Here is a 15,856-nt window from a genome sequence, read left to right as displayed (position 1 = left end):
ATAGACATTTTCTAGACGGTGGTAAATAATATATTTGTAACATACAATATATCTAGGTGTAAAAAATACAATTTTAATGGTAACATACATAAAAAATTTCTATATGGATATAAATTAATGTATTATAGCAACAAAAAAAATTATAAATAATGTACAATAAATTTTAATATATTTTTATTAAATTTTCTTTTATTTACAAAACCTTAAACCCGCCATCGGGCGGGTCCTTACCTAGTTATATATAATTGTAGAATATAAATATATGTATGTTTATGATGGGTTATCCATTTTTATGTTTTTAATGATATGTGTTTGGGCAAAAATTATCGATTCATTTAGAGACTACGGAAACAAAAAATAGATGCTCAATAGTCGTTTTTATTGATCAAACTATCAAGTTCAAATACAAGAGTTTAAGGCACAACAAGTCAATTTAGGAACCCTAGCTCGTGTAGATATGTTTTAGGTCTCTTGTTTTGGCTTCGATCTCCTCTCATATCATGTCGAAATCACTCCCTATTTATAGGGAAGTCTCTTTACCCTAATCCTCATGGGATTTGGGTTTGAGTAACCGCCTCTTCATGAGATAAGGGTGTTCCCAATATTCTCTCCACGAGATTGAGTCAAATATTTTCTTGATAAAGTCAGTAGCATATCAGAGTCGGTCACAAAGTCCAATTACAGTATGTATTTTGACTCTTTGTTTCTTGTTACAGCCCGTATTGGCTTGTTAATTTTTGTGTCGGCCCGTATCGGCTTGATGCTTGCCATTACGGTCCGTATTGGCTCCATATTTACCGTTATGGCCGGTATTGACTCAATTTTTACTGTTATGGCCGGTATTGACTCAATGTTTACCGTTACGGCCGGTACTGACTCAATGTTCTCAAGAATGCATAATTCTCTATTATGTATAGAATATATTATAATGATAATAGAATTTATCTATTATAATTTATATGATTAAAATTATGCCCAACAGTTTGCCCCCCACTCTCTATTTTCTTAGAAAGAATTTAGAGAGTAATATAGACAAATGATATCATTTTAATAAACCATAAATAGAAAATCTAAATATTTGTATAAGTCATGACATACCTTTAGACTTAAACGTTTTCGCACTTGATTTTTTGGCCCTCTTACTTTCAATCCATGTTGATTCCTTCAAATGATGTAATTTTTCTTTTTGCCTTTAGTGATAGTAGAACATTGTTGTACTTTGCTTTTTTGTGGTGATTTGTAGCGCATGAACACTCAAAACCTACAGCTGCAATCTCTGTTCTCATGTTGAGTTTTGTTGTATTTCGTATATAAAACTTTACTTTGCCATAATGGCGTGATAAATCGAAGTTACTTGTAGTAACACCATTATCGTAGCCAATTTCCCAAAACAGCTACATAGTGATTCCATATCTGCTCTGCCAAGACAATGTTGTCATAACCAATTTAATGAATTGGCTCCACATTGACTTCCATTGTCTTCAAAGCCAATTTCTTGAATTGGCTACACATTGATCTCGTATTGACGGTTTAGCCTTAGCCAATTTGGTGAATTGACTTCACATCTGCTCTATTGGCAAATGGGATACACATTGGTTCCACATCGGCTCCAATTCGACGGTTTAGCCTTAGCCAATTATCACATTGGCTTCACATCGGCTCTAAAACGATTAAATTATCGTTACCAAAATTACCTGAACTGGCTACAACTTGACTTCACATTGGTTCCAATTCTTTGAATAGGATACACGGTTGACTCAGTGTTGGTCTAAGCCGTCATTTGGCCATATCCACTTTATTGAATTGGCCGCACTTGGACTCCGGATTGGGTCTAAAACGCCAATTTGGCTTTAACCAATTTTTTGAATTGGCTGCACATTGGCTCTGCATTTGTTCTAAAACGACACAGGAGCCATAATCAATTTCTTGAATTGGCTGTACGTGCGTTGGCTTTAAACAGACAATGTGGTTCCTAATCAATTTCGTGAATTGGCTTCACGTTGACTCTGCATTGTTTTTTAAATAGACAATGTGGTCTCTAACCAATTGCTTGAATTGGCTACACATTGAGTCTACATTGGCTTCAAAATGACAATGTGGTTCCTAACCAATTTCTTGAATTGGCTGCACATTGACTCTACATTGGCTTTCAAAATAACAATGTGGTTCCTAGCCAATTTCTTGGTCCCACATTGGTCCCACATTGGCTATAAAATGAAAATTGGCCATAACAATTTGAGGGGATGAATTATAATAGCCATACACTAACGATTTTGTCATAGCCAAATCATTAATGCCATGCTCGTGACATGATTTGGGTTCGTGACCCAATTAAAGTGTTTCATAGCTCATTTATTGTTAGCAAGTGTTTTGCTGTCAAGTTTGCTAATTTTGGACCCGACTATCAGGTGGATTCCAGATTTGTTACATTCCTATAGCAAGTCTCGCTAATAGGCGATTGTAGCGAATGTTTCGTGTTTCAGGTGATTACCCAGTTTTAGCAGAGAGCCAATTGTTCACGTGTTTGTGTACCAATGACCTCACTACTAGATGCGATGAACAACTTCAGGACCATATCCTGCGTTGTAAGTCATGTTTATCTTGTATCGTGACAAGCTTCACTTTGAATGACATAATTTTATTGTCTTGCAACAAGATTTTTAGCCCATGTTCATGACATGAGTTCTAAGTTTTAGTAGAAAACGTCTTGAAGATTTGTGCATCAAGTGTCTCACCATAAGATTCTTGTTAGTGTTCGTTGTCAAGTTTTTGCATCCAGTGATTCGTCACATAAATTTTGCTGACCCCTGCTTCCTCAATTGGTTAGCAGCGACTGTCATATTGAAAAATGCTTCCTCGATGGGTAAACATCCATAAACTTTTCAAGTCTGTCGATTCATTAGCATTGGTTCTCCAAGGGTAAGCATTTTCCTACTGATTTGGTCATCAGCACATGGCTACCAAGTTGACGAAGTATACTCTCATAATGGGTAATGAGTTACTAAAAACTTAGTTATTTTATATCAGAAATCTGATATCACCATGCCGTAAAAATCAAGACGTCGTTGACGTCTTTGTCATTTTGACGATTTTTGCTCCTTACTTTCAGTTGTGTTTAAAGTTTGATAAGGTTCCTCACCATTACTTATGACGCTAGTGTATTTGCTTCGATGTATTTGGTAAGGTTAATCTCATGTCGATCTTTCGTTTCTCACTACGCAAGAGTCAAAATGTGATGAATGTCGATGTCGATACGGTGTATTTTCTTCCAATTTTATTTGTGCCCATGCACGTGAGTACATCCTCCATCGTTCGACATTGGTATTTGGTTAGCTCTTTGTACAAGTCGCCATCTGGGAGTAAACCTCTCTTGAATGCCGATTAGGAACCCTAGATGTGCTTCGGAATTGAGTTGTGTGGATATGTTTTAGGTCTCTTGTTTTGGCTTCGATTTCCTCTCATATCATGTCGAAATCGTTCCCTATTTATAGGGAAGTTTATTTACCCTAATCCTCATGGGATTTGGGTTTGAGTAACCGCCTCTTCATGAGATAAGGTCGTTCCCAATATTCTCTCCACGAGATTGAGTCAAATATTTTCTTGATAAAGTCAGTAACAAATCAGAGTCGGTCACAAAGTCCAATTACAGTCCATATTTTGACTCTTTGTTTGTCGTTACAGCCCGTATTCGCTTGTTAATTGTTGTGTCGGCCCGTATCGGCTTGATGATTGCCATTACGGTTCATATTGGCTCGATATTTACCGTTATGGCCGGTATTGACTCAATGTTTACTGTTATGACCGATATTGACTCAATGTTTACCGTTACGGCCGGTACTGACTCAATGTTCTAGAGAATGCATAATTCTCTATTATGTATATAATATATCATAATTATAATAGAATTTATCTATTATATTTTATATGATTAAAATTATTCTCACAATATGTGCATTTATGTATGCTTGTTTTTTAATCCCCTTTATAATAAAACGGAAGTACACAACATTGTTTTGTGGACTATATAATTTTAATAAGTTGGTTACAAATAGGTTATAGATTAATTGATAATTGGTTACAAGTTAAATAGTGGGTACAACTTTAATTTATTTCCGAAAATCTTAAAGATAATATTCTAAAGAATCATTTGATATCATCTAACTTACCATATTAATTTCCTTTATTAAAATATTCATCCATATTAAAATATTTTGATATCTAACTTAACATATTAATTTGTTAATTTCCATTATACTTCACCTCTCATTTTTATATATGAGTCTATTTTGTGAAACAAATAAATTATCATATTAGTTTTTATTAAATAATAGTTTTATTTCCAGATGTACCATAAGTTGAATTTTTAAAAACAAATATAAATTGTTCAATCTATATAATATTCAATCTTTAGTAATATTATTCTTTAAAAATAATATCTATAAAATTAAAAATTTTACTGAGTAACGGGTCAAAATTTGAATATTTAAATTCAATTTTATATTTTTGTTGAATTTTATAATTTTATATCATATAATAAACTTTAAATAATTTATATTTAAAATATTGAAACTTAATATAAAAGTTAGAAACTATAAACACTCTAAATTGATTTGTTATAGCAATATCAATAATTTATCACTATAATATGAAGAATTTCAAGAAACCAAATATATTAAATATATTAAATAGTGATGTTAATATGGGTGGATCCGGCCCGTTTAAATCTGGCCCGTTTAATAGATTTTTTTAATACCCATTTAAATTCGAACCTGTTTAAACTCTGCCCCTTTAGATCCGTGAAATTACACTTATTTATGTTTAATTAATTAATTAAACTTATTTTTTTTGTTAATAATTAATTAGATTAAAAAAAGTAAACTAAAAACCTAGTGACCCGCCGTCGGAGCTTGCTCTCCACCGTCGATGACATTTTTTTTCCTCTGAACTAGTAAAATGCAGGTTCTAAGTATTATAGTATACATTAATTTGTTTTATACCTTAATTGCATATGGATCTAGTTTACTTCATAGGAAAGGATTGTTTGTTAAGATTCCTCCTCAGCGAGATAAGATTACTTCATAGGAAAGGATCGTATGTTATCTTCATAGCTTCTCGTCGAACCTCCTCACCGAGATAAGATTCCTATGTGGCTAAAGCGATGATAAGAAGGACGTGTTCTTCTTTCGCAGAGAGGCTCGGTAGAAGGCGTTCTGAGAAGACACTAAAACTAAAACGACTGTGTTTTGATAAAAAAAAAAATTAAAAGAAGAAGAATTAAACGGCTACGTGTTGATGTCCAGATCGGTCACAATTAGTATTTTTAGTTCGGTAAAAGGAGGTCAAAGTTCTCTTCTATTTAATCGGTGCCAAGACACAAAAGACGGGTTACGACACGACTTAAACGAGCTACAAGAGCAGATGATAATAATAGACGAGCTGTTAACTCGTCGATTCCTAAGCTGTTGATTTTGAAGCCGTTGACTCTTGCTTGGACGAGCTAGGGCTCTTGTACTTGCTGCACAAATTCTCTTGCCTTTTTCCGTGATCCCCATTTCTGAAGGCCGTACGCCTGTATTTATAGGGAATCGTGTCGGTTCGTCTATGTAAAAGACCATGATACCCTTCCGTCCTTTGGAGGTTTATCATGGGCTTTTATGGGCTTTTCTTGGGTCAGGCCTCTTGTTTAGGGTGGGGATCTACCCTCAACAGTAGTCTCCCCCCTTCGCCTTTAGTTTGTAGTCTTTAGGCGAAGAACGTTCGTGAGAAGATGAAGGGTCGCTTCTTTGACTGCTGAAGCGGCAAATCTTCGAACAAGGATCGAGAAAGCGAAAGGTCGCGCGTGAAAGAACAGGTTACGATGTTTGGGGTCGAAGCACCGTGTGCGGTGCGTGCTGTAATGATTGCGTTTCTAGATCCTTCTTTCCTCTCCTATAAATACCACCCCTCTCTTCTCATTATCACTTTATCAAGTTCTGGTGCTTCTCATCGTTCAGGTACTCTCCCTTCTTACTATCTCGTCGTTTGTTTTGCTTGTTAGCCTTTTCGCACTTTTCGTTATGAATTCTTCTCGATCTATGTCATCTGATCCTTCCGCCGAGAGTCATCTTCGGCAAGCCACTTCTTCCGAATCCGACGGTTCTGTTAGGTCGGCTCGTCGTATGGCTCGTTCTCGGAGTTCCTCCGATTCCTCAATGGCGGGTTCTGATGTCGCTCGGTATGAGGAGGGCCAGCGTCGTCTTGTTTCTGAAACGGCGGTTTCCAGCTCGTCGGGACTTCCCTGTAGGATCTCCTCTCTGATCGAGGAGCCATTAACCGACGACCCATCTTTCTCCGACACAAGTGACGTCCCTCTGCCGACCGTGAATATATTCTCTCATATGCGTCAATCGACCCTAAAGAAAGACGATGCTGCTGCAGCGGTTCGTATCGGGAAGTTGGCCGTTGAACCTGACATTGTGATCCCGACTCCAGCTCAACGTCCCTGGGACGCCCCTCCAGGGTTTATATGTCTTTCGGAAAAAAAATTTACCGAGTGCGGGCTCACTTTTCCTCTCCCTTCCTTTTTAATGACGTATTTTGCTCGACGTAAGGTGGCCATTTCTCAATTTGCCCCGGCAACTTTTCGAAACGCCATCGGTCTTTCAATCATGGCCGAAGCTGCAAACGTCAAGCTTACTTGTGATCATTTGGAGGAGCTGACATGTCTGAACCCGTCGAATCGAACAAAGACTCCGAGGCTTTATTACTTGGCTTCATCGAAGAAGATGACTCTCGTCGAAGGCGCCAAAGGAAAAACGTATAACTGGAAAGGCTCGTATTTTTTTCTAAGAGTCGTCCCGTGGGTTCTTGAGGATCCGTCTATTCCTTGGTTTTCTGGGTGAAACCCTTCACCCGGTAGCCGACCGTTCTTGCTTGATTACTTCTGTATTTTGCTTATATTTTTGGTTTCGCTTACTCTCCCCTCTTCCTCTCTTTTTTTTTTTTGGTTAGTTGTTATACCAAGGTGTTTGCTCCCGTATCCTTCCTCTTTCCGAGCTGAAATCGACGCGATCAAGGTCTTCTGTCCTTACATTTGGCCGAGACTTCAGGCCGTGATGCTGAGGTTACAAGAGGTCCTCAGAAGAGGAGGGAGGGTGTTGACCAAGAGCGACCCTCGCATCAAAGAGACAGAAGTTCGAATTCGGCTGGAGTTTTTCCCACACTTCCGAGGCTCGTGCCTTTCCGAACGACTCCTCAGCTTGCTCCAAGCTTTTTCAGAAGATTCACTTTGGACCTGGTCGCATATCTTCCGTTGAGAAGACGAGGGAAGCAAATGCACTTGCCGACGTGGCTCATGCTTCCTTTGAGGTTCGTCCGTTCTTACTCGTTTCTCACTGTTCCTCTCCCTCTTTTTTTTTTTGTTCTCACCCCCTTTTTTTTGAAATAGTTTATAGCCCGAACCAACCGCTTAACCTCGCCGTACGAGCTTCGCATCTGTGACCTGGAAGACGATCGATCAGGAGCGTCAACTTTTTCTGAGAGGATCGAACGCCTCGAGGCCCAGCTAGGGGAAGCTGTTCGATCCAACCAGAGGCTCGGCGACGATGTATCAAAATTCGAGAGCCAACGGTGCAAGTGGATAGCGGAGCGGGATGATCTTAAGGCAAAGCTTGAGGCGTCGAATGCCGCTTGTAAGAGGATGGAGCTTACTCTCAACTCGGAGACAAAGAGGCTCAGAGATCGGCGAGAGGACTTTGGGTATCACGAGAGAATTAAGACTTTTCATGAAATGGCCGTTCGTGTGCAGAAGTTGCTAACCAAACACAAGGAGTATGCCAATGCGGTCGATGCGTCGAGGGAAAAATTCCTTGAGTACAATCAAGCCGTTGGGAGGTTTATCATGGGCTTTTCCTGGGCCAGGCCTCTTGTTTAGGGTGGGGATCTACCCTCAACACTACCCATTTAGTTTTGTGCAAGCCCGTTAAACCCGCGGGTTTAAACGGGTCAACCCATTTAAACCTTGTTAATTTTATAATGTAAATAAACTGGTCACGAACTTTAATTTTTGTACAGAACCCGTCTAGGCCCGCGGGTATATAGCCCATTTTAACATAACTAATATTAAAACAAAAAGTATAACAATATATTAAATCTCCTATATAATAAAACGGAAGTATACGACTTTTTTTTTAGACTATATAATTTTTATAAGTTGGTTACGAAATAGCTTATAGATTAAATATAGGTTGGTTACAAAAAAAGTTATAGATTAATTGGTCAATCTGTGAACTAAAGAATCCTCTTAAAGAGAATATTTCAATGATTTATACAATTTCCAAAATAAAATCTTTAGTATTCCATGTATTGTTATAAAATATATTGTTAGACATATAAATGTAGTATTAGACATAAAAAGAATAAAATCTTTGCAATTAATCACAATTAAACGTGATTTCCGAGATCTTATTGTGCAATTAAAAATAAAATTTTAGCTAAGCACGGGTCATATTAAAAAACTTTTACCAAACATGTTCAAAAATTTAAATAAAAACAAACAACAAACATAACCATTTCTCATACACAAAATTACAAAATTAACAATATAAAACTTACAAAATATGTATTTTTTTCAAATCATCATTTTTAGCATATGATTTTATTGCATAATATTTTATCTAAAAAAACTTTTAAAAACAATCATAAATTATACTATTTTATTCTAAAATTATAATATAAATAAAAGGAATTTCTAGCACGGATCTTAATCTAGTTACTCATAATATAATAACTTGCTTTTTAAAAACCAAATTTACAAAATTATGTCTTATAATGACATTCAAGTCATGATGTAGAATATACATTGTTGAAATAACTTCACATACATAAACTAATACAATATATTGTGAAGTGACCTTAGTGCAGTGGCAGGAGGTAAGTCCATTTGTAGAAGGCACCATCACACTCAGGATCGAGTCTCGGCTCCTACAATGGGCCGGCCAGTTGTGGCCCAATGGTTGACAAAAAAAAACTAATACAATATGTTAAAATTGTATTTTAAAATATAAAATATATAAAATTTTGTATAAAATAAAATTTAACCAGTGTTATCTAGAATCAGTAACAATCTAAAACTTACAAAATATGTGTCTTTTTTCAAGTCATTATATTTAGCATATGATTTTATTGCATAATATTTTATCCAAAAAAAACTTTTTAAAATAATCACATAAAATTTCTTTTATATAAAAATTACAATATAAATATAATGAATTTCAACCCGGGTCTTAATCTAGTTACATATTGTTACTATTGCTTTAAATTAGACGAAAATAGTATTACTTATTTTTTTATGATAATTATTGAATAACATGTTATTTAAATAATTATTAACCAAAAAATCATGAAATTCAAATGTTTGTATCACTTATGTTTATTTGGTAAAATACAAATAAAACCTATCCTAAAGATGAGTTAAAACCAAAATTAAAATAATAGTCAGAAAACCTTTTTTTTTTGTCAACCAAACGTTAAATTAAAATAAAATCTCATGGTTGGTAGCCCAAACCGGAAGAAAAGTGTTTACAAAAGAGATTTCAGAGGTAAGAGAACGCGAAGCACGTGCAAGACAATCTGCCTGTAAGTTTGACGCACGTGGAATCTGAGAAAGGGAGAAAAGTGGAAATAACTCCCTTAGTAGGTTGAATTCATCCAACAAGTGAGAAAACGCTGGCCAGTCTTCAGGGGTGTGTACCATCACAACTAGTTCAGCAAAATCTGTCTCGAAACGCTGACAAAACCTATTTTTATGCATACACTTTAAAAAATTTAAAAATCAAATTCAGTCCTTAATTCTTGGCTTCCTCCATTGCTCATATATTTGGTCTTGAAGTTCATCACGTTTTTCCGCGTTTGGTTCCATAGTTTACATTCTCCGAACTTGTCTAAACACATAAAGACAAACCATTAATATGTTAAGTGAAATAATATATTGTATTTAGTAAACATAATACATTAAAATATATATATATGATATTTACCTTTATTTCGTCTATAATCTCCGAGACTGTAAAAGTTTGATATGATGCATCAAAATCATACTTTTTAACTTGAATCTTAAATAAATATGTATTTTCAACAATTTAATGCACACATGTGGGAACGTCTTCTAACTCTTGTTCGTCCAAATTACTTTTTATCTATGTAAACAATAGAATAACAGATATATTAATCCATACAATAAAATAATTTTATATAATTTATTGCTCTTACGATTTATGCAGTTATTACGGTGATTTTTTCTATATCTTTATCAAATATAACAAAAATTATTGAGGCATCTCAATCATCCACTATAACTTCAATTCTAAAACTGGAAATAATAAATTATGTATTATTTAAAAAGTTAATTAATAGAAATTAGAGTAAATTTGATAATAATATACCTTAGTACTCCAACGGCTGGTGATTTTGTTTGTGCATTGATTTTGTCAATCTTTTAGAGCAACTCGAACATGATATGTAGTTCAAACTTTTTCGTAACACTATTCAGTTATGGTTGCTTTGACGACGAATTTCTTTTCCTACAATTACAATAATATTGCAAATATAGATGTCATAAATAATTTTACTTTCATTTTTTAACAGTATTTGTTCATTATAAAGTAAATAGAATAATAGTTTTACCTTATGGTCATTTGATGAGACATATTCCCAAATATCAGTAATTGATTGTCAATCTTTTGTATATTTTGTTTAGCTATGCCACCCAAATTAACCAAACATTCTCCATCATATTTTAAACTATTAGAGTTATATTGGAAAGTTAGTTTATAGCATGAATTAAATATATTAATAAATATAATATAATTTTAATATTTGAGAGAATATCTTTTTTGAAACGCATCAACCGGATCATAATCATGATTCAAAAAAAAAAATTAGTGCCTGAAAAAGCTGACAAATATATTTAACCTTGACATAACTTGATATTGCTTAAATATAATATTATTATTTTCCACTCCACGATATTTGTCTTCCAGGAATTCTGCTTGTTCTGCCCATAAATGTTACAGATATTTCGTTTCCACTTTATCACGTAGGAAAACTAATATTAACTGATGAACTTAATTTTATATTCATAAAACATATAGTTACATAAAATAATATTAATATATGCATTGAACTTACTCTTCTAGTAATAAAGTCACAGTAACCTTTCTTAAGGTGTGTACTAGTAGTACGAACATCAGTTTTGTCCATATGTTTAATATATCTGATTGCATCTGTATTTAAATAATGATAAACATACTTATATGACTCATATAATTTTAAAATAAAATATTACGAACATATCATATAAATCAATTGTGTGATCTTGTAACTTACAAAATTCTTCCTAATTTTGAAACCGAAATTTTTCTTGTGGTATTTGACAGCTTTCTTGTCCCACACTGGTAACTCTTGTCCTCTCTGTCAATCTTATCTGAAATTTGTGGTTAGAAACTTTGTCGTTCTTATTGCAATCTTGCACATTAAAATCATAAATTTCAATAATACTTCCTTTACACAACTGATTTCCAAACTTTTGAAGAAGAGATTGATACAAAGTGCCTAGAATAGTATTTTCTTGTGTTTAAAGAGTATAAATTATAATAAGAGTAGGAATTAATAATTATTAATTGGAATACAGTATCTAATATGTTCCTCAGACGCGATTGCATGGCTTGTGTTTCTAGGATTTTTTTATATAAAGCTCTGGTAAGCTCATCGGGGGCTGAGGACGCGATGTGTTCCGACTTAGGTCTGCTCAACCAACAGTTGGTTCTGGCTCTCTCGCTGCTACTACAGGGGCGAGGTCCAGTGGAGGCTAGACAGTCGTGTGTTAAAAGTACACAGCTAACTGGTAATAATATTTAAGGATCGATCCCACCGAGAGAAAGAGTTATTGTTTTAGAGAATCCGACGAAAGTATAAGTAAAGCTAGAACTAAATAAGAAGGGGTTATTGGTTGTTGTCACGGTTGTAATTAAGGAAGCAAGTAAACATAAATAAAAAGAATATGGTAAATGTGAAGGGCGCTTTTAGGGTTTTGAGCGGAGGGGATCAGGATGCGATGACGGAGGATATTGGGAGAGAGCTCGACTTCCGGGGGACCCACCGGATGCACCAGGTTTATGGGTTGCTAAGGTGATGGAGAGCGCTGTTGGGGGACGGTTGGCTCCAGAGACAGTGGTGAATGAGGATTTTATAGATGCGAGAATGGTGTTGGAATTCCCAGATGGTGAGGATGGAGATCCAAAGTTTACCATCGGGAAGGATATTTTAGAAGCTATGAATGGGCTGTGGAAGAATTGTATGATTGTTAAAGTATTAGGAAGAAGTGTGCCGATTGCGATGATAAATCGGCGGCTGCTTGAACTATGGAAACCAAGTGGGGCGATGTATGTTATGGAACTTTCACGACAGTTTTTTCTGATCCATTTTGGTAGCAAAGAAGAATATATGGCGGCCCTGACTGGGGGTCCATGGCGAATTTTTGGGAGTTGTCCCTGAATTTGATCCGTTAAGGGATGATATTACCACGACACCAGTGTGGGTAAGGTTAGCTAATCTCCCGTTGAACTTCTATCATAAGTGTGTTTCAATGGGGATTGCTAAAGGTGTGGGAAACCCCATTAAAGTGGATGGTACGACATTAAATTTTGAGAGAGCGAGGTTTGATAGAGTATGTGTGGAGGTCAATCTAAGCAAACCGCTTAAGGGGATGATTATGATTAATGGGGAGAGATACTTTGTTGCGTACAAAGGGCTGAGTAACATTTGCTCAGGATGTGGGTTGTACGGGCATTCAGTTAGCTCTTGTCCTAGGCGAGTGCAAGGTCGAGAAGTTGCTGTTTCAGTGCCTATAGAGGTAAGTAAGGAAGTCTCGAGGAGTAATCCTCAGGAGGATGATGGTTTTGTTCCTGTGAGGCAGCGGGGAAGGCGGTCGGAACCCCCTCGGAGGAGTGGTCCGCCTACGGTGGTTGGTGGTCGTCCAAGTAAGGAAGGAAATTGTGGAGGATTAGGTAAGGAAAATATTCTAGCGAATATCACGCTTTCAAATAGTTTTAGAAGGTTGGGAGTTGATTTGGCAACTCCGGAGAAAAAGAAAGCTGGCATTGATACTGGTAAGGATAAGAAAACTATTGATGTTTCGAATCATACTCAAAAGGTAAGTGATGCCTTGGGCGAGAAGCCATTGGTGTTTGGAGCTGTTTTGAATAAGAAGGTGGCTGGGCCTCTTGATGGGCCTGGGGGCAAACAAGAGGCCTTTTTAAATGGCCGGAGAAACATATGATGAAGCCCAAAACTGCTCGATCGAATAAACCCACTAAGGGTTTGATTTTTGGACCAACAAAGAGTGAAGTGGAGTGGTCGGTGAATGGCTAACGTCTTCGTATCGAGAAGGAAGACCTTGGGAGAGCCGGTGGAGCTTTTTCCATAGTGAACTCGGATGGATTTGCGATGTATCCCGATTCTCGCCCAGGTTTGGTTACGGTTCTGCATGTGATTACGGGCTCTGCTTTGATGGATGTATCGCATGATACAGAACTGGTGCTGTGTAAGGAATCGTCGCTGGTGCTGACGGATCCTCCAGCTCAATAACGATCCGCCCCGGCTCTTCTTATCGTGTTTTATTCTCTAATGATTAATGCTTTACTGTGGAATTACCGGGGGAAAATAAACCTCAGTTCAAATGATCGATCTGATATCTTCTAAAGAAGTTTCCAACAAATGTTTTAGCAATTTTTGAGACTCATGTTGGTGGAGATAGAGCAGGGCGTATCTGTTGGGGCTGGGGTTTGAAAACATGTTCCAGATTGATATGGTTGGTCAACATGGTGGAATATAGCTATAGTGGAAATCGGGTATAGGTAGTGTTACTATCTTGGAGTCGACGGATCAGTTTATTCATGCACTCGTAGTAGAGGGAACTGAAGTGTTTAATCTGATTGTTGTTTATGCTGCTCCAATGGTAAGTCGTAGGAGTGGGCTCTGGGGTAAATTAAAAGAGGTGATAAGCATGGTCACATGACTGCTGGTTATCAGCGCGGATTTTAATACGATTGTCCGTCTTGATGAGCGAACTGGTGGTAATGGAATGCTGTCTCCAGATTCTTTGGTCTTTGGAGATTGGATCAATAATTTGTCTCTTACTGACATGGGTTTCCGTGGTAATCAGTACACATGGAAGAGAGGGAGAGTGGAGAGTTCTTTCTTCGCTAAGGGGCTGGACCGCGTGCTCTGATGTGCGCATTCTCATCTCAGATGGCAGGAGGCTATGGTTACTCATCTGCCATTCTTAGCCTCTAACCATGCTCCACTGTATGTACAGCTCATGCTGGAGCCAGTTGGAGATGCAAGCAGGCGACCTTTCCTTTTTAAAGCGGCTTGGTTGAAACACCCGGACTTCAAAGAACTCTTAGTGGCTTCATGGAATAGGAGAGTTAATAATCATGAAGCTCTGGAGAGGCTGCTAATGACTTTGAAAAAGTGGAATAGAAAGGTTTCTGGGGATATTAACTCTCGAAAAAATCAGCTCGAAAACGCTATTAAGTTAGTTCAAGACAAAATTGATCAGGCTCCAACAACAACACTATTGGTGGAGGAGGATGCTTTGTTAAAAGAGTTTGATGTTGTTTTGGAGCAAGAAGAGATGCTTTGGTTTCAAAAATCACGAGCAAAGTGGTGGGCTTAGGGGGATAGGAATACCAAGTTTTTTCACATGTCCACAATTATTAGAAGGAGAAGGAATAAGGTTGATATGTTGCGGTATGATATGGGGAGTTGGATATCTGACCATGAGGCACTAGAGAAATTGGTTGTGGAGTACTTTAGTCGGTTGTATTTGCTGGGCGACATTGATATGGAGGTTGCTTTGTTGCATTGTGAAGACTTTTTTGCGACTATCACGAGGAGAGGTTAGTATGTTGAACAACCCTTTTACAGCTCCAAACGTTGGAGCTATTCATAGTATGGGTGGTCTTAAAGCTCCTGGACCAGATGGTTTCCAAACAGTCTTCTATCATCTTTGTTGGGAGGTTGTGGGGGAGTCTGTGTTGGAGTTCTTCAGCACCAGATGTCTTTCTCCAAATGCAAATGATGCGCTTGTGACACTTATTCCTAAAGTTGTGAAGCCTGAGCGGATCACTCAGTTTAGGCAAATTAGTCTATGTAATGTTCTTTTTAAGACCATTACAAAGACAATGGTGGGACGTTTAAAGGAGGTTATATCGAATATAGTAGGACATGCACAGTCCAGTTTCATACTAGGCAGGTTAGGCACTGACAATATAGTGGTGGTACAAGAGGTTTTACATTCCATGAAACGAAAGAAAGGTAAAAAAAGGCTGGATGTTGCTAAATTTTACTTGGAGAAAGCATATGATCGAATTAGATGGGATTTTTAGAAAAAAAACATTGAGGGCAGTAGGTTTGTCAAAGGTGTGGGTTAGTTGGAATGGAGAGAAAACTGAGCCCTTCAAGCCACTTAGGGGACTCCGACTAGGTGATCCTCTATTACCATATTTATTTGTCTTGTGTATGGAGTGGCTATGTCATATGATTGAGGGGGAAGTGGAGAGTAAAGCTTGGAAGCCAATTAGCCAATCTATTGGTGGACCTAAATTATCACACATCTGTTTCAAGGATGACTTGATCCTGTTTGTAGAAGCTTCGGTTGCTCAAATTTGAATAGTATGGGGCAGAGCTATGGGGCTTGTATTATGGTCTTCTCATAGCCTGGGAACGGAGGATTGATAGAGTGGAGTTAGAAGTAGATTCTGAGCTGGTGGTTCGCTTTCTTACATCGGGGATTGGTGACTCTCATCCGTTGTCT

At 37.0% G+C, this 15,856-nt stretch overlaps 1 protein-coding gene across 1 annotated transcript; it reads left to right on the top strand.

Moving 5' to 3' along the window:
• Window positions 1-12,622: 12,622 nt before the first annotated feature.
• Window positions 12,623-14,944, top strand: LOC147919709 (uncharacterized). The gene is made up of 6 exons (XM_087504065.1): window positions 12,623-13,189; window positions 13,426-13,596; window positions 13,877-13,993; window positions 14,102-14,199; window positions 14,287-14,682; window positions 14,764-14,944. Exons 1-6 carry the CDS (start codon window positions 12,623-12,625, stop codon window positions 14,942-14,944), a joined length of 1,530 nt encoding a protein of 509 aa, XP_087360191.1.
• The last annotated feature ends 912 nt before the right edge of the window (window positions 14,945-15,856 follow it).

The sequence above is a fragment of the Camelina sativa genome, chromosome 20, assembly GCF_030686135.1.
Source record: "Camelina sativa cultivar CO46 ecotype springtype chromosome 20, ASM3068613v1".
In the NCBI taxonomy this organism is placed as follows: domain Eukaryota; kingdom Viridiplantae; phylum Streptophyta; class Magnoliopsida; order Brassicales; family Brassicaceae; genus Camelina; species Camelina sativa.
Note: the sequence above shows the minus strand (reverse complement) of the source record. Positions and strands in the feature narration are given on the sequence as shown.